Source organism: Coloeus monedula (assembly GCF_965178545.1).
Source record: "Coloeus monedula genome assembly, chromosome: 1".
Lineage (NCBI taxonomy): Eukaryota > Metazoa > Chordata > Aves > Passeriformes > Corvidae > Coloeus > Coloeus monedula.
Genome location: NC_138781.1, coordinates 10,134,128 through 10,154,169, shown reverse-complemented (window position 1 = coordinate 10,154,169; position 20,042 = coordinate 10,134,128). Strand labels below are relative to the sequence as shown.

General features: G+C 41.8%; 1 protein-coding gene across 5 annotated transcripts in view; it reads left to right on the top strand.

Moving 5' to 3' along the window:
* Nucleotides 1-20,042, top strand: part of DIP2C (disco interacting protein 2 homolog C) — a 317,560-nt gene that overhangs the window by 166,669 nt on the left and 130,849 nt on the right. For 3 of the 5 annotated variants that reach the window (XM_082298369.1, XM_082298370.1, XM_082298368.1), the window contains exons 3-4: nt 2,215-2,382; nt 11,631-11,741. In XM_082298369.1, the coding sequence (XP_082154495.1) occupies nt 2,215-2,382; nt 11,631-11,741 (279 nt within the window). The remainder of the gene's footprint in view (nt 1-2,214; nt 2,383-11,630; nt 11,742-20,042) is intronic. The other 2 variants (XM_082298372.1, XM_082298371.1) reach the window with 1 other exon arrangement.

Sequence of the window (20,042 nt, the reverse complement as noted above, 5' to 3'; positions counted from 1 at the left end):
CCTAACTCATTAACATCTCAGCCATGTGAAGTTGATGTAAAAGGTGAAGTCTCACTTTTGAAGACGCTAGAGAAACCATCAATAACCCTAAAGTTCAGCTTGTCCTAAGGCGTGTGGGCGGCTGACCTTTTACACATACATGGTTTTAGTATTAAGGGATAGGCTGCATGCACTTGCCCAAAAGGTGTAAAAATATCTTCAGACTAAATTTAATAATGTATTGCTTCATTGAATTTATTTCATATATATGTATAAGAACTTTCTAGAGTTCTTTCACTCTTGTGAGGCACTGGATCGTGAAGTTCAATAGTAGCTGTAGGTATTGGTGTAGACCTCTCTTCTGTCGTGGTCTCAGAGGAGTGTGCCCATTCAGTCCTGGTCTCACTGACCTTAGACAGGCTCTACTTGGGCTTGGCTGTTCTCTGAGCCTTGTTTTTGTTGCAGGCCTCGGCACTAGTTTCCTCCTTTTACAGAATCCTTCCTTTTTAGTGGAATTTATGGGGTTTTATTTAAACTGTTCCTGTGTGAAGGCTCTGCCTTGTTCTCTCTTCATCAGGTTTATATATATACTGTCTAGCTCCATAGCAGAATGCTGATTTAGTGCCTTTAGATTTCACTTGGTCTGGTCCACTGGTGGGAACGCCACAAAAGAGATCAGTGTTGCAGACACCTGTGTTTTCTGAAGTGATACAGCCTGGTTTGAGGGTGTCTGTGACATTCCTCAACCGTTGGGAGCCATTAGAGAATGAAGCAAACCAAATCAACAGAATTACAATACCAGAGGTGCAGTTTATTGAATTTCTGGGTGTTTATTGGTCTAACCCAACTATCAGACATATATTAGTCTTCACAGCTGGTTCTCATGAGACCTGCTTAGATTTGCTGGGTTATGGAGAGCCTCACAGCAATCCTCAACGCAGCAGCGCAGTTGGTACCAGAATCTGTTTATTTTTTTTAGTTGTTACTCTCCTTTCTTCACACAAGCAAATAGAGCTGTTTCTCCAAAAAGCTCACAGTTTTCTGGTCAACCTATATCTATGTGTGAAACTTCTGGGGATTCGTATGCATGTAATGATGAAAAAGTGAATGTGGAGAACCCTCACAGATTTATCTTTCAAGGTCTCTACTGTCATACTTAAATTTTGCATTGTAAGGAGAAGCAGAGGGATCTCTGTAAGCCAGTCCTACAGTGAGGTCCATTCAATAATTTGAAGAGGTCATGATTGAGAATGTAGCTGATTTAGAGCTGTTTTAAAGATGGGAGAAAATGGAATGAACATTTTCTGCTCAACCAGTTGCTGGAAAATCCCACACAAGGAATGTGAAACATGGATAAGTGAAGGAGGATTATAATAGGATCGAGAAAGAGAAGTATTAAAATATTGTCCACTGTTTTCTTGTAAATATATTAAGCTCAATCATTTAGCTGATGTTTAGATGAATTATTTTATTATAGTGGAAGACAGTGCTTCTACTGTATTATTTTCCTCCAGAAACGGATACTATTTGTGCTTGGGTCTTTTGCTGTCTTTGTACTTTTTGTGTGTTTTGTTGTGTTAATTTTTGGACAAAACTTGAAAAGGTTCGATTTGATATAATCCTTCTAAGTCCTTACTCGTCTGAACGGCTCGAAGTCCCTGCTCACTAGGAAGGGGGAGATGAATCCTTTCCAGGAAGAAGTAGGATGACAAAACAGATGCTGCCTGTTGTAAGCCCCTGTTCATGTCTCAACTATCACATACATGACCAACTAGCCTTTTTTTAAAATTTTTTTTTTTTGTAACCTGTTTTGATGGGGAATGCAAGAATTTATAAGCTTTGATGGACTCGGATCTTGGTGTTATAAGGGAATAGAGGTTTTAGAGATATTTTAAACCGGTATGGAAACAGACATGACTTTTGCTGGGATTGGAGGCTTTGGGAAAGGGCAGGGATTTGCATTCTGTGACTGCATTCAACAAACTAAAGGAAATCCTAAGGCATTTCCCCTCTTCTGGGACATCCAGTCCTCCCGCTGCACCTTTGCTAACATTCCTAACGCCCATGTTGGCAGAGTGGAACATCGACCCGCGTTGGCTCCGTGGGTGTCCTGTGGTGTCTGTGCGTGCGTGTGCGTGTGTGCTCTACTGCATGGGGGCAGCAGCTCCACTCGTTGCTGTAACAAATGTAAAAAAACTAGACGTGAATTAATTAGTTTTTTTCAACTTGTTACAGCAGCGAATGGAGCTGCCGCGGTACGGTGTAGACTGCAACACAGTGAAGGAGCTGCCAGAAGAATGCTCCGCACTGCCAACATTGGTGTCTGTGACATCCGGGAAGCGGCCACTAGAGAGAGAGCAGCCAGCACAGCAGGAAACCGGCCTCTCTTTTATTTTCGTTTTGGTGAGCACGATGAATGTATCTTTTCCAGTCCCTATCTGTATATAACTGTGCCTCATCTGGAAGCCTCTGTTAGACACCTACATCAGTAGGATGAATATGGGGCTGCCAGTTGCAAGGCAGGACAACCAACATCTGGGAGGCCGTTGCTGATTCTGTCTGCCTAAGAGTGAAGTGATGGGAAGGGAGAAGGAGTAGCTCTTCTTAGTAACATTTGAACATATTAACGCTTCTCTAGCTTCCATACCATGGATGCTTTGGAGGAGGTTGCATACAATAAGCTGGTGAAACACAGGAAGGCGTGTGTTTCTAATTCCTTTTTTGGCACTGCCTTTTATAGAGCTCTAAATAGGCTCGAGCTCACCAGATTCTGGAGGAAGCTGTAAAAATCTAAGCACCCCTAGTTCTATGCTATTTTCAAGTAGAGATCCCTGCCTGAGCTCTGCTCACATCCAAGCCATTCAGAAGCAGACTGACTTCTCGGAACAGGCATCAGGCTGGTAGAGCAGGCTGAAGAAAGAACATTCTGCAGGGCTACATCTCTGCAGTGTGGACTCACAAGGTATGACTCCAGCTGTGCCTGAAGAACTGTGCCCTTCCCAGATATCCATCCCTTTGGTAGGACCTGTGGCTGGTGGCAGGCATTCTGCTTTATCCCTGCATTTGTAGGAAGGCTGCAGAAGATCCACAGCCCCTCAAGACACCAGATTTTCTCTTGCCAACCATGTGGGCATATGGAGGACATCACACTCTTGCCTGCATGCTTGTCCACGCTCACACAGGCAGTCCAGACATGCTGTAAGAGATGGCTGGAGGGAAGATAAGATCTGCTGTTCTTACCTCAGGACAAGACATACCTGTAAAAAGATTATCTATTTCAGAAACCCTTTTCCACTAATTTTCAAACCAATTTGCTATATTACTATGGAGGACAGAGATCTATAGTGGATTCTGACTGTGTTTGTATTTCTTCTCTTACACAGGGCTGTTCTAGGTCAGGTTCCCTCCGTCTGACAAGCATAACTTTCTCTGCCTGAGATTTTCTGCAAAATGGGAAGGATTTAATGTAAATTGCAATTTCAGGTTTAACAGTGTTAGTGATATAAAAATGTGTTTTACTTGTGATAAATGTAACCAGTAGAAGGTCTGTAGACATATCTGAACACACATACATCTATGGTCTTTTTGTCATGCTTATTGGGATGCTGTCATTTTAGAAAGGGAGAGCTGTTACTTTTCAGGAGTGGGATTGATGAAAGATAAAGCCAGACAACCATGTGGTTGATACTCCTCTGGCTGATGTAGGAGCTGGCTCTTAGGCTCCCTGTTTCTGACAGGACAATCCCAGAGAGTGTATTGTCACATGCTGTACAGCAAACGTGCAGTGAAAAACGGGATGTGCCATATCCACTGCACATCTGCAGGCTGACTCTGCAGTGCTTGCACAGTGGGTCTGACACATCCAGATGCTGCACAGACTGCACATATGCAAAGGACATTTGTACTGTTCCAGCCGGGCTGTCAAACTTCCAGAAATCCGGAACGGATATGCTGCATTTGGCAGTGTTAATGGGAGAAGGGATGGGGGGAGCCCCCTTTTTCTTTCCCATTAAATCCCCACCTGCTTTAAGTCAGGGAGACAAAAGTACAGCTTTGTTTCCTCAAGATGCTTTCTCAGGATGTGAGATTGTAGCTGGAGATGTTCTGTGTGCAGAGTAGTTTTTTTCCTTAGTGTGCCCGTGTGTCAGACATCTAAAAATAATAGTGAATCCAGACCTTTATGTCTGTACATATATCCCAGTCCCTCTTGTGTAGTGACCTTTCTCTTACTGCCTTTGTAGGGGGGCCATGACAGCCAAGAGCTGAAGTAATCACTTAAACAGGGATTTATTTCACAGTAACTTTCAGAATTTTATCTTGATTCGATCAGTCAGTTCTGGGTAAGATAACATGGACAGCTGCATGCACACTATTAAGAGAAACCTTCCCTAGAAGAAAAAAAACCTGAAATTACCTGCATTCCCCATAAGCTGTGTCTTTGCCCAATTTGCTTCCAGTTTTTTGCCAGGAAATTTGATTATTCATTCACAGAACAGGGACAATGTTGTTATCAATTAAGCATTGCTTCTAACAGCTTAGACATGGGTGGTTCATTCTCTCTTAATCAAGTGCTGTGTCTCCACTAGATTGCTTTCTGTAATTTCCCATCATTGGTACCACCAGTGTAGCTCTATTTGTAGTGTAACCATGTGGACCAGTCATCAGTGCTTTATTTATTATGGCTAATAAATCTGTGAGATGTGGTGCTTAAAAGGCACCTGCTGTTCCTTTCACAGGCCTAGAGACAGATCCCTGCACCTCCTGCTGCTGGAGCCCCAACAGCACCAGCTTGGGAACATTTCAAGCTATGCAGGGCAGAGGAGATAATACATTTGCACAGAAGATCCCTTTGCCTTACGAAAAAACAATTTTCTGTGGAATTACAGGAGCCAATTTCCATAGCCTCTCTTATTAGCATGACACATATGTTAATATATATCTGTTATCTGTGCACATATTTGCATACCTTCTATGTGTATGTGTGCATGCCTTTGCTTTCAACTATTCCTGCTGGTGAGTCTTAAGGCACTCCAAGTAAACTTGGTGATTACAATTTCAGTTTTCCTTCCGCAGACATTATTTGTATTGCAACATTATTTGGATTGCAAAGATTGCAAGGAAATTTGATTCTGAAAAAATACTCTCATGTATTCATTTTATTAATACTAAAAAGTATTCCTATCACATCTGCCTTCCTAATTCTCGAAGATCTTACCAAGGGATAACCATGATGGGGCATTTCAAAGTGTGTTGAGAACGTGGATCTCATTGAAAGGCATATGCATTGCACAACACGTGAGCACATCCCTGAAACAGTGTGACAGATGTTTCACAGACGAGAAGCTATAATGCACAGACAAATGCTTAGTAAGTCTTGGGTTTAAAAAAAGAGTCTGTTTTTGAATTGGTGGATGCCTGCGGAGCTTAGTTTGGATAAAAAAGAAGGTACTGAAAGCCTCTGAGAAGCACCCCTTGAGGCCATCCCTTAAAGAATGGTGGTTATTGTTTCGGTTTTGCCACCATGACTGGGAGTCCAGTTACCATTTTATCATTCTTTGGGTTTTGATGGCATCTGTATTTCCTATTCTGCACCAAGACCTCATAATAGTAAACCTTGTTCAAGCACAGAGAAAAAAAAAATACCTTCCTTCACTTTTCACTCTACTAGTAAGGCAAAGAAGTGGTTGCAAGGGAAGAAATGAGTACACAATGAAATCAGTTAGTAATGCAGGTAGTGATTTCAGCACGTGGTGTGATGTTTTTTGGGGAAAGGATATTTTTAGTACACATCAGACTTGGTGTGTTTTTCAAAGAATTTGAAGATTTCCAAGGAAATACTTGTTGATGTTCCTGGAGAGCATCTGCAGAACATAAGAGCATAGGAGGAAACATGAAAGTGTTTCCTCCTATGGTCTAAAATATGACAAGTGGGTAAGGAAAGGTGTGTCAGCCAGAGGTGAATGATAGATGGTAGAAAGGAAAAACACCACTGAGGGCCTTAAAGCTTAACCAGTGCTGGAGCAGAGGAGGTGGAGCCCATAGAGGTGTTTGAAGAGCTGGGTGCTCAAAATGAGAAACTGCTGGAATTCACAATGCTGCCCATATTTGTCTGCAGTGTGAGTTGACCAGCCCTTCGGTGAATGTATTTGCTTTGTGAATAAGTAGTCTTCCTTTACATATTCTCCAAAAAGAATCTTCAAATGGTACACTGCAGCTGTGGGACTGTCTAAAGAAAAATGGAAATCAAACATCACGTGTGCACTGGAGCAGTAATGTGATGTCCACCATCACTGGGATAAAGGAGAGAAAAAAGAAGCCCATGATACCCATGCTAAGCTTGAACTGAAAGCTAAACCTTTCAAGGAAATGCTGGAAGGCAAAATTGAAATTTTTATAAGAAAAGAAGATCAATTTGAAGTATGTTCATTGTTTTAAGTCAGGACTGAGAGTAAGCTCACCTGTGAAGGAAAAACTTTTAATTAAACAAATCTAATCAGAAATAACATTTTCCCAGATTTATCTAGCAAAAAGTGGCTCCACTTTCCTGGATGCCTTTGGTTAGAAGTATTGCATTTTAAATCTCCCTTGGCTTATCCAGTGAATTCATTACTTAGTTGTACATTTGATCATAAGAGTGAAATGCCATGCTAAGTAACGAGTTCCATGGGGATGGTGTGACATTTAGCCTGTTTACAAAATACATGGTGTGTTCATACCTGGCTTTGCTTTTAAAGCTGAGCCATCACCCTTTGCATAGAAGCTCAGGAAATACTGTGAAGGGAAGGTAAATACTGTTTCTTAAAACTGCACTGCAAGCACTGTTTGCGTTCCTTCCCACTGGCCCTGGAGTTGTTTGGTTTATCCTACAGCTCTCTCTCCTGGGGGCACACATTGTAAGTTAGTTTTAGAACAATAAATATAGCCTGTGTCTAAGAATGCCTTCTATTTCTTGTCAGTTAGACATTTCAGCTTTTACATATTTTTAGATGCAAAAATTTGACACAGACATAGGAGTAAGAGATTCATCAAAGCAGCTTGTCAGCTGTCATTAAGGAAACAATTGTCCTCTGTCAGAGAGGGCAGTGTAGCTATTGCCATGTTATCAGCACACAGAGTTGCAATTTAGCTACAAAAAGGAGTAATAAAGAAAGGAGGAGCAAGGGTGAAGAAAAAAAAAAAAGGTGAAACCTGCTTCCAGCTGACAGTTTTGTACTTTCCATGCACTTAGAAATAAAGCTATCCAGCTTGCAGTGGTATTGCTTAAATAACTTTTCTGAGGCGCTTGCATTTTTTAGCTAAATGCAGTCAAGACAAGATCCAGCTTGCAGATTAGGATTTGTGGATTGATACATCTGCATTGTCTGCCTATGAACCTTCTGTTTATGCTTCCTTTCTTATGTGAAGAGATATAGTTAATTCAGTTGATGAAACCCAAAGAGCTTTTCAGTTTATTCCAAAGTAGATACCTCCACTGACTGCTTGCACAGCTCTCAAGGCTTCACTGGACTTATGGAGTTGCCTGAAGATGGGTGTCTGATACTGTTCAGGACTCCCTACGGTACTGGAGACATCTGCACAGAGTGAGCACATGTAAAACAGGACTTAAAGGGGACAATGCCATTCTGGTTAAGCTGGGTATCGTAGTCCACAACATCTGCAAAGAAATCTGACACCTTTGTTTAGAATCCTGAGTTCTGGTCTAGGTCTCTGTTTTTCATGATGGGAGCTTATCTTAAGCACCTTCTTGTAGACACCTAAATACAGGTGTCATAATCTGCGAGCTGAATCCCACATTAGGAGCTTTGATTTGTATTAGGAACACATCTGTTTGCTCCAGTGCACCTGCTGATGCCTGTGTGTAATGTGATGACCATAAAGCACTGAATTCTCAGTCTCTCATATAAAATAACTGTGCTCCAGGTATGTATATTTTGCTGAAATTCTTCATGGCTTGCAAAGAGTCAATCATTAGTGCTAATCACGCTTACCTGTTAAAAGTCCTGCTTCAGCTGCAAGACTGGGGTAGACTATGGCATTATTAAGAACTATGCCACTTTGACAGTGACTGTGAATGTGTCTGTGCACAGGGCACTGGCGTGACATTGTCTTTTCTTTTGGGAAAGCCATTCATTGCTTTGCCACCTTCTTAAATTTAGGAATCGATCCAAGTATGGATTCTCAAGCCGCCAATTCACAAATGCATCTGGGCAAAGCTGCACTTGAACAAACATTAGTGCTTAACTCACGGACCCTTGTGCTGGCTGTGAAAGCTATCCATTTTTTGGGTTTAGTTATGTTCAGAAGTGAAAAAAAGTATATTCTTGTTACTGCACTGTACTGCTGGAGCCTTCATGGAGGTGAACAATTCGCCTGTTAACACTGCTTTGTTATTTGTGGCAACACTTCACTGATTTCATGGTACTCATTATTCTGCATGGCTTTTACTCCCACCCATCGCTCAGGAATGGCAGTGTGTAGGTTCTTGCTATTGTGTCCTTTGTCTCACACCGTCGCTGGTGCCATGGGAGCCAGCGCGTGCACAGGAAGCCAAGATGTGAGTCCAGGCAACCCAGCTAATTCATGCTCCAGCCCCTTTAGTAGAGAACTGTCATTCAATTACTTGCTGTCTCTCCAAAGTGGGGCAGTGCTTTGTTTTTTCACCTTAGAGGAGCATAATACAAAGAGGCGTCCCCACAGGTGGCTGATGGAGAGCTTCTCTATTTTAGCACACAATTAACTTCCTCATCTTAATTGGTGTTATCAGTGAGCCAAGTTCACATGTCCTGCTCCACACTCGGGTAGGGATTTATTCACTGTTTTTGTATATATGGACAAGTGGGAAGTAAAGCCATCAAATGATCCCCCTCATAAGACATTCTGATATTCTTCTTTAGTTTTCTATAGCCTTTAATGACTACTGGTGCAGGATGATGAATTGGGGGTCCCTCTTTCCTGACTGTATGAAGAAACTTCATGTTGCCCATTGGGTCAGAACTGACTTACTTAAAAGAACAAACACATGTATACAAAGGAGAAGGAACTAAAACTGCCTTAAGTGTCTCCGTTTTAAGATTAGACAAGAGACACAATCACCATGGTGAACTGAAGTAGGGAAGAGCCCTTGACAGTGTCAGGGAGTGCTGTGGGCAGCAGTGCTACCTGGCCAGTTGGGTGTCCTGCTGTCTTCTGCTATGACAGGGTCAGTGTTTGATGTTATCTCATGTGCACTGTTTATTTTACACCTGGAAAATAAAGTTTGTGCACTGCCCACAGCTGCAGAAAAAGGAATGAGACACTTGAGGTGTCTCACAGTCACTAAGCCAGGAGAAGGAAGCCACAGGCTTGAATGTATTTTGTCCAATGGCCTTCAGGCCTCCTTGGAAGATTTCCCTCCTACAGCAGTTGTGCACCTCTGAAACGGATGCTTTTCCTCACAATTTAATTTCCCCTCAATGTTTCTAAAGCCTATTGCATGTGGTTTGGTTGTTTGGAAGATGCAGTTAATCCCCTTTTTTGGTGTAATCGCGATGTTATACTGCAGTGGCAACATCACAATGATCTTTCTTTGTTTTTCTCCACATGACATTGCCCTACACAAGTCACTTGCCAGGGGAAATGTGGCACTGCTTTCTTAGCAAAACCCCTGTCACACAGTGTCAGTTTTTGGGTGCGTTTTTTTAGGATTTTTGTGAATATATGTGATTTCCAGAAATTATTTCATTCCTGATGATGTAGATAAGGACTGAGATGAGTAATGGTGCTTAGCATCTCATACAGATTGAAACATAATTTTTGGAAAAATTTCAGTCAAAATTAGTTATATTATTAACTGTATATTGCTCATTTTCAGGGTGACCAAATAAAGAAGGAAAAATCCTGAATATAAAAGTGAGGAGAAAGCACTCCTTTTGATTATTTCAGTGATTTAGAAGTCAGGTTCACCTGACTTAAAGAATATAAAGGGAAGTGAGAGCAAGTGAAGTTATACAGTAGTATAGTGTGGAAACAGAGGAGTTAAATGAAGACATTTTATTTGATTTAAGAGTGTGAATTATTAATCGCAATCTGAGTAGAGGAAAATTTATGGATTCAGTCTGTCTTTTAGGCGCCTATGAGATTTCACTCCAAGCATGTTTTTTAGCCAGCCAGCCATTTCTCCACAAAATCAAAGCAGACTTGACATTGCTGATAATCCAAAGATTTAAGAGAGAAGCTGGATTTAGAGTGCAGTTTATTTTCACAAAGAAATAAGCATACAATGCCAGCCTTTTTCAAAAGATGCTTTTTAAGAAGTCCATTGAAACCCAGCTGAGACTGATTGAAGCAATCACAGGATTTTCGGTTGGTCTCTTGTCTACATAAAAATTCTTGTTTCCACAAATGTAAACTCTTAGCCCTCCCCAATAAGCTGGCATTGAACCATTCAGAAATAGTAGTGGAGAGTTTGTACATTATGTTTTAATTGAAAAATACAAGCAAATTTCCATGCATTGTTTTGTCGAATCCAATTTCAAGTTATTAGTCCTACATTTGAGCCCTAAGTGCAAGGGACCAGTTTTTCTTCTGTTTTTACAGTTGAGCATACTGTGTAACTACTTCTTAAAGGCAAAAAATCATAGGAAAGAATCCATTTAATTTTGTCAGGTACTCCTGGTTCTTTACCCCATGCATAACTCATCCAAGGCTCTGTGCTTTGTTAGCTCAAAGCTGAGTGCATCTGCTGGGCTTGTCTGCTCAGGTTCTTCTCTGCAAGAGAGCAGGCCACCATATCATCCCACTATTACAGATGCAGGTTTGCTTTCTTTTCCTGTTGTTTGCTTGAACTTTCCTGCTTAAGTCATTGCCTTCACTCTTCTCTGGAAGCTGTCGAGGAACATCAGTTTCTAGAAGTGTTTATGTATGATGCTGCTGTTATATTGCTACTGTAGTTTAAGAAGCTTTCAAGTAAATACTGTTGGAAAAAAAAAGCAAATTCGCTATGGGAAAGGGATTAATAAAAGGTTTGAATCTTAAAATACTTGACGTTTAGGCTCAGCATACTCAAATGCTGCAGGTTTACAAGGCTATTTTTGTTGTTTTGCTGGAACAGATTACTAGTTTCAGCCTGGTTTGGTGCAGTTACTGTTTACTTTCTGACCATTGGTGGCTAAAAATGACTGTACATATTACTATAGTTCCCTTCCCACAGGAACTAGTTTCCACAGGTTAGTATTGTGTTGTCACCAGCTGACACCATCCAACCTGATGAAGTTTTAGATGATACATACTAAGTTTTCCTAGGAGCTAATTTGCAGGAAAGTTTCACTATCCACTGCAATGGTGTCTGCCTTTATTAGCTCATTAAAATATTTCCTAAATACTACTTTATGAAAAGTCATCTGTTTGTGGAAATAAAAAATGCCAAGCTTACTGTCTGTTTGCTCTTTCTATGTTGTCCATGACCCTGGAAAAAAGGTTTTTTAGAGACAACCAGGAAAATAACCACATCAGAAAAGCTGACCAGAGGCAAGTAGAGTGTAACCAATTGACACGACGCGCTTTAGGCACTGAATGTTCATTTTCTACTCGTCGTGTATGCTGAACTCCTCCTCACTATAAGCCTTCCGAAATGCAATCAGAATGAGCTGTTTGGTGTTTTTTCATTGATGCAGGGGTGGACCAGGCGTTACCACAAGAACGTCGAACTCCTGTCACTCCATCCTCTTCCTCTCGGTATCACCGTCGCAGGTCCTCAGGGTCACGGGATGAGCGCTACAGATCGGGTGAGTGGAACTGAAGATCCCGGAACGGGAATGAACATTTGAAATGTCTCATTCTGTTCCTCGCTTTTTTAAAAAGAAGTTTGTTGTAAACTCATGTAGCTATATATGGGAAATATTCATTGTGCGAACACAGAGACACTGTCCAAGCGTGAAGGGGTGGAGCTACAAAGCCAAGATACATCTGGAACTGGATCTGGCTGTGAGTGTGAAGGGCTGCTAAAAGGCCTTCTACAGGCACATTAGTAAAAGAGGAAAGAGTAGGGAAAACATGCTGAATGGGGCAGGGTGACAAAGGGCATGGAAAAGGCAAAGATAATTAATGTATCCTTTGCCTTGGTCTGTACTGATGATATTTGAGTTCTGGAATCAAGGCATCTGAGACCAATGGCAAAGTCTTGAACACTGACAACCTACCCTCTGTGAAGGAGAATCAGGATGGGGAATATTTGAACAAACTGAACAAGTAGAAGTCCATGGGACGTGATGGGGGTGGATCACTGACCAATGTGATTGTCTGTCAGTCAGAGGAGGTTTCTGCAGGCTGAGAGAAAGCAAGGTTCATTTCTGTCTTCAGGAATAGCAGGACATAGCATCTGGAAAACTACAGGCCAGACAGACTCTTCTCAATCTCTTGAGCAGGTGGTGGAGCAAATAAAGCTGGAAGCTCTTTTAAAATATATGGACAAGGCAGTGATTGGGAGTAGACAGTATGGATTTACAAAGTGCTCTTAGTAGGCTGGTCAATTCTTGATCTGCCCAATAACCTTCTACAATGAGATGACTGCCCTGGAAGTTGAGGGAAGAGCAGTGGATGTTGTATGCTTTGACTTTAGTGAAGCTTTTGACAGTGTCTCTCATAATATCCTTGACAAACTGATGAAATATGGTTTAGATAAGTAGACAGCAAAGTAGTCTGAAAATTGGCTGAAATATTGAGTTCAGAGAGTTGTAATGAGTGGTACAAAGTCCAGCTGGACACCAGCCTCTAATGGGTACTGTAGGGAGTGAATACTGGCTCCAGTACCCCTTAATAGCTTCATTAGTGACCTTGCTGGTGAGACACACACTTGCAGATGATACCAAATTGGAAGGAGTGGTCGATATACCACACGGGTGTAATAGCATTTAGAGGGATCTGGGCAGGCTGGAGGAGTGGGCAAACAGGAATCTAGTCAAGTTTGACAAAGGAAAATGCAAAGTCTAATGCCTGGGAAGGAATAACCCCTTGTACTTTGATAGGTTGCTGGAAAGCAGCTTGGCAGCAAAGTTGTGGTGGACGTGAGCTAGGAAGGTGCTCTTATGGCAAAGAAGGCCAAGAGCCTCCTGGGCTGCACTCAGAGGAATGCTGCCAGCAGGTCAGGGCAGATGATCCTTCCCTCTGCTCAGCACTGGTGAGGCACACTGGGAGTGCTGAGTCCGGTGCTGGGCTCCCCAGTACAAGAGGGATATGGATGTACTGGAGCGAGTCCAGCAAAAGACCACAGATGATTAAGAAATAGATCCTGTGATATGTGAGGAGAGGCTGAGAGAGCTGGGGTTGTACAGCCTGGAGAAAGCTCAAGAGGATCTTATCCCTGTGTATAAGCTACGTGATGGGGGAATTAAAGAAGCTGGAGTCAGACAAGAGACATTTGGCAGAACCAAAATATGAAGCATTTGATTTAAGTATAAGAAAAAGCTTTTTTTTTTTTCTCTTAGAGAGGTCAAGCACTGGCACAGGTTGCTGAGAGAAGTTTTGGTGACTCCATTCTTGGAGCTATTCAAAACCTCATTGGATGTGGTCCCAAGCAGTGTGCTGTAGATGACCCTGCCTAGAGCAGGGAGTTGGACTGGATGGTCTCCAGAGGCTCCTGCTGACCTACTCCAGTCTATGGTTCTGTGGCACAGCTGAATTTTACTGTACTGATTCCAGTTTGGTAATACTATAAGAAAATATTTAATTTGCAGTATAGCAAGTTGGGAACATCATTATGCCCTAAATAGAAGCACTGATTAAAGGAAGATAAAATTAATTTCAGAGCTGAACAGAAGGGTAAAAACTCATTTCCAAGTGAATGGGATCCAACTTTCTTCGTGATACTGCTCCAGATATAACACAAAGTGAAGGAAGTGATTGGTTTAAAACTGGTTTATAATGGCTTCTCACAACAAGAAAGACATTGAGGTGCTGGAGCATGTCCAGAAAAGGGCAGTGAAACTGGAAAAGGGTCTGGAGCACAAGTCTTGTGAGGAGCAGCTGAGGGATCTGGAGGTGTTTACCCTGGAGAAAAGGAGGCTCTGGGGAAACCTTATCACTCTGTACAACTCTCTGAAAGGAAACTGGAGACAGATGAGGTTCAGCTTCTCTTCACAAGTAACAAGAGACAGGACAAGAGAAAATGGCCTCAGGCTGTGCCTGGGGAGGTTTAGATTGGATATTAGGAAAAGAATTCTTCACCAAAGGAGTTGTCAACCGTTGAAACAGGCTGCTCAGGGAAGAGGTGGAATGACCATCCCTGAAAATGTTCAAAAGGCATGTGGCACTTAGGGATGTGGTTTAGTAGTGAACACGGTGATGCTGGCTTAATAGTTGGTCTTGATAATGTTATCTTTTCCAACATTAACAATTCTGTGATTCCATAAAGGAAAAGTGAGCTCTGAAACTTCTTTACTCTTACCTTTGAAGGTGAAAACTGCATGCGCTACACCTTAACAGGATGAAGGGTAGGTGTGCTCAGCTGTTGTTTGAACTGCTTCAGGGGCTGCTGCAGTATGAGCATCCTTGTCAGATAGCAGCCTGAGGCCATGGACTGGTTCACCTGGTGCTGCCTCTTGCATCTGCAGAATAAGGGAGCCATAGACAGCAGCACCCATCAACCTCTGTGGCAGAGAGATCCTGGTGAGCTGAGAGTCAGAAGCCAGGGCCTGATGGTTACGGATGGTCTCGAGGAAAGTAAATTTGGCTGTGGAAGCTCTGGATTGTGTTTGAGAGATGCCTCTTGCTGGATGCAGTCAGACTCATTGTGCTGACACAACTGGAAAATTGTAGAGAACTCCTTATTAAACCTTTTGTAACATATCTCTGGTTCATTCCATTAGTCAAAGAGCTTGCCAGTCCCATTTAAAGGAAAATTAAATGCTGAATGTGGCAGAGAAAGTTCATGTGTGTCCAGACCATTCTGATAAATTTTTAAAACTCCCTCCTCCCCTCAGAAACCCTGGGTTCATACTGTAGATGCTGCCAATTTTTTGTTGAATAATGGTTGTGGTATCTGCATAATAATTCCTTGATATATAAGCTCCTAGAAGCTTCTCCAACATTACACTATAAATGGTCTGATTTCTACCAAGTGCTTTTAAATAGGTAAAAAAATACTATTCCTGAACTTGTCTAATTTGTGGGTGTGTAACACATGGTCCTCAAATCTCCAAGCTGTGACTCGCCAGAGCAGTTCTGTTAGAAACATGTGCATTTGACTGTGAGTCAAAAGTCACCTGCTTGAGCTGTGCTTGCCATTTGTAAGCTAAGATGTCGAGTCAATTTGGGGAGGGCAAAAGGAGACATCATGCGTATCTTCACTGTGTGCCTCTTCTGAGACCCCAAGAGTGCTCTCTGAGTTGGTGCTGCTGCCCCTGGGTTTCAGTCACTGCCTGCTGCCTTAAAAGGAAGGCATTTGTGCAGTGAAAGGGTACATAAGGTCCTGTCTTAGGGATGGGGCGAGTTGCAATTACATATATACATATATATAAATAATAAAGATGTAAACTTTGTTGCTGAGAAGTAAGGAATTCAGTGTAAAGGGCTGTTATTAGGGCAGGAGTTTTACTTTAGCAGAGTAAGGACTATACTATAAATTCAGATCTTTCTTGTTGCTCTGAAAATGTCCTCGGTGTTAAAACTGAAAAGCTTGACAGTATTTTGGGGATTTCTGGCAAAGTTTTGAATTCCGAGCTTGGTTGCTGTATAGCATGACTCCTCAGCAAGTCACTGAGCTTTCCAGCAAATTGGTTTGAACAACTCCTGCATCTTCACTCCCTCAAAAGAAAACCAAATATAGAAAATGCCAGTGAAGGTAAATGTAAATACATGTTTTAATTTTGAAAAGTTATCAGAATCCTCTCCAAATTTACTTTCAGAGGAGATTTGCTACGATACAGTGCAATGTTCCTATCCTGACCTGTGTTCTCCCATTCTATGTATTGCCCCTGTGAGATCAGAAGTCTGTTTCTTTCTGTAGGTTGCAAACTTGCAAGTCAGATTTCATTCTGGTTATCTTGCTTTCAGATTCAGATTTGCTTCAGGTAGAAGTCTTTGTTTCGCTTGTTGATTTGCTGTGCTTAATACTTCAGCATCTCTGCTCTGATCACATTGTGATTGTTAGATCCTAGCTGTTACCCATTTTGAGTGTTTGTTATCATACTTGGCACATCTACTTGGAAAAAGCCCAAAACAAAATGAATGCACACTCTTTAACCAATAAGGAATTCACATCTAGGAAAACATTTCCCTTCCTTAGTGTTTTTGCACAGTTTATTTCAATTAACATCTGTAAATAGATCTCCCATTCCAACTCTGATCAAAATCCTTTTCTGTCTCTTCTTGGTAAGGTTTTCCTAATTGGAAGTCTAAAATTCTGAGAGTCATCCAGTTCTCCTTCCATGCCTTTGCTTTTTACATGGATTTAGATGTCAGCAAAGATTGTTTAACAAACTCTCTTTGGAGACTCAAAATCATTGCTGCCACTAATATCACCTTCAACTTATTTTCTTGTATTATGCAAAATGTCATACTGTGACATTTTTAATCCCTACCTATTTTCTTACTTCAATCTTTTTTATTATTATTATTTCATTAATGTTGTAACTGATTTTTTCAGCACTATAATTTTGAAAGCCTGGGTTCTATGATTTTATGTTTTAAATAAAATTGACACTTGAGTTTGTGGACACTATTTTTTCCCCTAAATGTTCCTGGTAATTTTTTGTTTCAAGATAATTCGATTTTACAATTCAGCCTACATTGGAAATTTGCTCTAATTCTTTAAAACCAAAAAGGTTTAAAAATTCCTGGCTGCTTATTTTTATACAGGAAGGGAGCCTGAAACCACTATGTTTCAAAATGTCAGCTTTGATCATTTTCAGATGTCTAAAGAAACAGATAATGCTATAAAGTGTAGTAACTGAATTAGTGCAGGGTTAAGCTATATTACTTACTTTATAAAAATGTGGCAAATAGTTTAGCTGATATTAATCCAAAAGCATTCTTTGATTTGTTTACTACTGAATTAAAAAATCTCTTAGTATTTACTCAGAAACAATATTTGGAAAGGTTTGCCAAAGTGTAGATCATGACAATGTTTTTCTCTTAGCAACTGCCATTCCTTATCCGGTGCTTGTACTGTAACATTGTCTGGGGGCTCAAGATGACACTGAAGCCAAATGGTGCTGTAGGCTGGATCAGTAACTTTTGCCAAGAGGCTTTTCTGGCCTGGTGGGTTTTCAGGCAGGAAAGCTCAGTCAGAGGAAAGCTGGCTTGCACAGCACTTGTGGCTCTGCATGCAGAATAGATGTCAGCACTGGGCTTGGTCTGCTGAGGGGTCTGCAAAGTCAGGCACAGACTGGAGTATGAGTTAATAATGGTATGTAGACGGAGCTGCAGTTGGCCATACAGCTTTTGTCTCCTTAGTGCCATTTAGAAACTAGATTTCTTGGGTACTTTTGGAAGCTGCAGATCCATGGATTTGGAGTGGTATGTTGAGATAAGGAGATAGGAATAATGTGGTGGAGTAGGCAAGTGGGTAATCTGAATAGTCTAGCTTTCACACTCTTGCCATGCTGTCTGAATGAGCTTACTCAGTTGAAGACTGAGATTTTCGGAGGCTGTTGTCCCTCCGTACAGTCACTAGGGACCTGTTTGCTCACTGGTAGCAGTGGCTGCATTCTGCTCTTGCTAACACTGAAATCCCTCATAGGAGGACCTGAAGTTTCTGCCACCATTATTTAAAATGCCATCATATCAGCTGTCTTGCTTTTGGAAGAATGGTCTTAACTGATTTGGAGCATAAAACAGTGAGCTGTAGCCCCTCCACAGTGTAGCCCTGTAGTGACCGTCCTGCTGTAGCTTGGCCTCTTGCCGATGGCTGCCGTTGTGGTGGCTGGAGCTGAGCTGGGCTCTGCTGCCACGTAAAGGCTGCAGTGCAGTACAGCAGCAGCTGCTGGGGCCCTGCCAGGTGACAGAGCCCATGGGCAACTGGGCAGGTCCTTGGGATAAGAAATGGTTTTCTTGGTCACAATAAATGTCCCACAGTTCTTTGTTTCCCAGCTGGTCATGGTTTGTGGGCCTCAGAACCTCTCCCTCAGGCACCTTCGGCACCTTTCCAGAGGAAAAGTATGTTATCTTCCCTCAGCTGGGTGTTCAACACACAAGGAACTGAAACATCAGGTCCTTTCCAACTTCATTTTTCCAAAAGGACACCATGTGGCCTTTAGATTAGGCCAAAGCAAGAAGCTTGAGTTCTCCGTCCTGATGCTGAAAACCAGAGCACCTTCTCGTGTGCCAGGACCTGGCTTTTACTGTTTCCACACTTGTCAGGAAAAAACCCCACCTAAAACCAGGAGGTATAACACAAAAAATGTGTACCAATAAAAATTAAAAACTAAAAAAAAAAGGCAACATTCATTGATAGGGAATGTGGTGTAATATGTTCAAAGGTACATGTGTGTGTTAGGAATGAGATAGCGTCTCTAAGATTTCTACTGCACCAGAATTCTCCTCTGATGAGATAAGGATGGGACAAATGGGTTGGGCCAAGGTTTTTAAGTCTCTTGTTTCTCATTAGCTTTGTCATAGGCCTTGAAGATCACCAGAGCACTGCCTGGAGCAGTATAATCCTTAAGAAAAATGAGACCAATAAGCTCTAAAAACTGAGTTTTCCAGATGTCAGCAATGATATGGGAAGTAGAAGTGTAAGTGAAATGGTGCTGCCTCTGTGGCTGGGGGTTCATGGTGTCCTAGAGGAAAGACCAGCAAATGGGAGCATATGCACTGCATGGACTCAGTGGACAGGTTTTAAAACGCACAGCAGTGGGTGAGCACAGAGCTGGGAGCTGAGAAGTGGAGTGTTTGGAGAAATACCATTGTGGAATCAACATCTCAGCTGGTAGCATGGAGGAAGGGTACGGCCTCTAGGGTGGTTGTGGTACCTGCACTCCCAGCTGGGAGAGTACCTCCCTTCTCACACTCTTCTGCTGATTTTTTTTCCTGTACATTTAGGTTGTGGAGATGAGAAAGAAAAAATTGCTCTGGTATACTTGGAGAGCTGTCAGCCCCTGCCCCAGAGATCCCAGCACTGCAGGGAACAGCCCATTTTCCAAGTGGACTCAGCACTTCTTTTAAAAGACATCTTAATGTAGGAGATACTTGGAGGTACTGCCAAAACAAAGGCACCCTAACTACAGCTCTCACAGATCAAATTCCTGAGCCACTTTTCCCACACTGGTGTTCAAAGGGGAAAAGACAGAACAACTTATACTGAGCACGAGATTGTTAAGCTTCAGAACAAATCATCCCAGGCCAGGTTTGAGGGTTATTTGAAATAAGGTAGCTGGGAATGAAAGACCCAAATCCTTGAGATGCTGGTACCAGACCTTTGGTAGCTGAGCTGCTCTGCTCTAGCCATGTATTCGTTCTCATTTACCATGAGGTAGGTGTGTGTATGAGCCCTAACAAAGGTAGGTGACATTTTGTGTCTTTACAGCTTACCTCATGGTGATTTGAAAATATACAGGTAGCTTATATTTTGTGGTTTTGAGAGGACATTCAAGATCTTGCTCTGCAATCCTGCCAGAACTGACAAAAAAGAATTACACTATGAAACTATGTGAGTTGTGCATGGTAAAGGATGGAATGGGAAGATCTGAGACATCATTTTTACTGAACCATCATCATTTAGCATTTCTCCAAAGAATAAAGAGAAAGAAAAATGCGATTAATGTGCTATCTATTAGGATGGGACTGCATAGAAGTATTCATGTGGCTTGTTGTAAAACGATTAATATTTTAACCATTGAGGTGGGTGAGGGTTACTTGTAAGAGTTAATTTGAAGTCATTAACCTGGCTGTAAACAGACTTATTCAGAAATTAATTAATCTCCTATCTGATTTAGCTTGCTTACAAAGTTAATTTCAAGCTACAACTCAGTCAGGGGGAAAAAAAAAAGTTGAAGAAAAACTCTGGCAAATATGTAATTTGTATGACCACATCCTTGCTTTTGACCCAGCAGAAAAAGTTTGTGAGGATAAGTGTAGAACTCTTGAGGAAC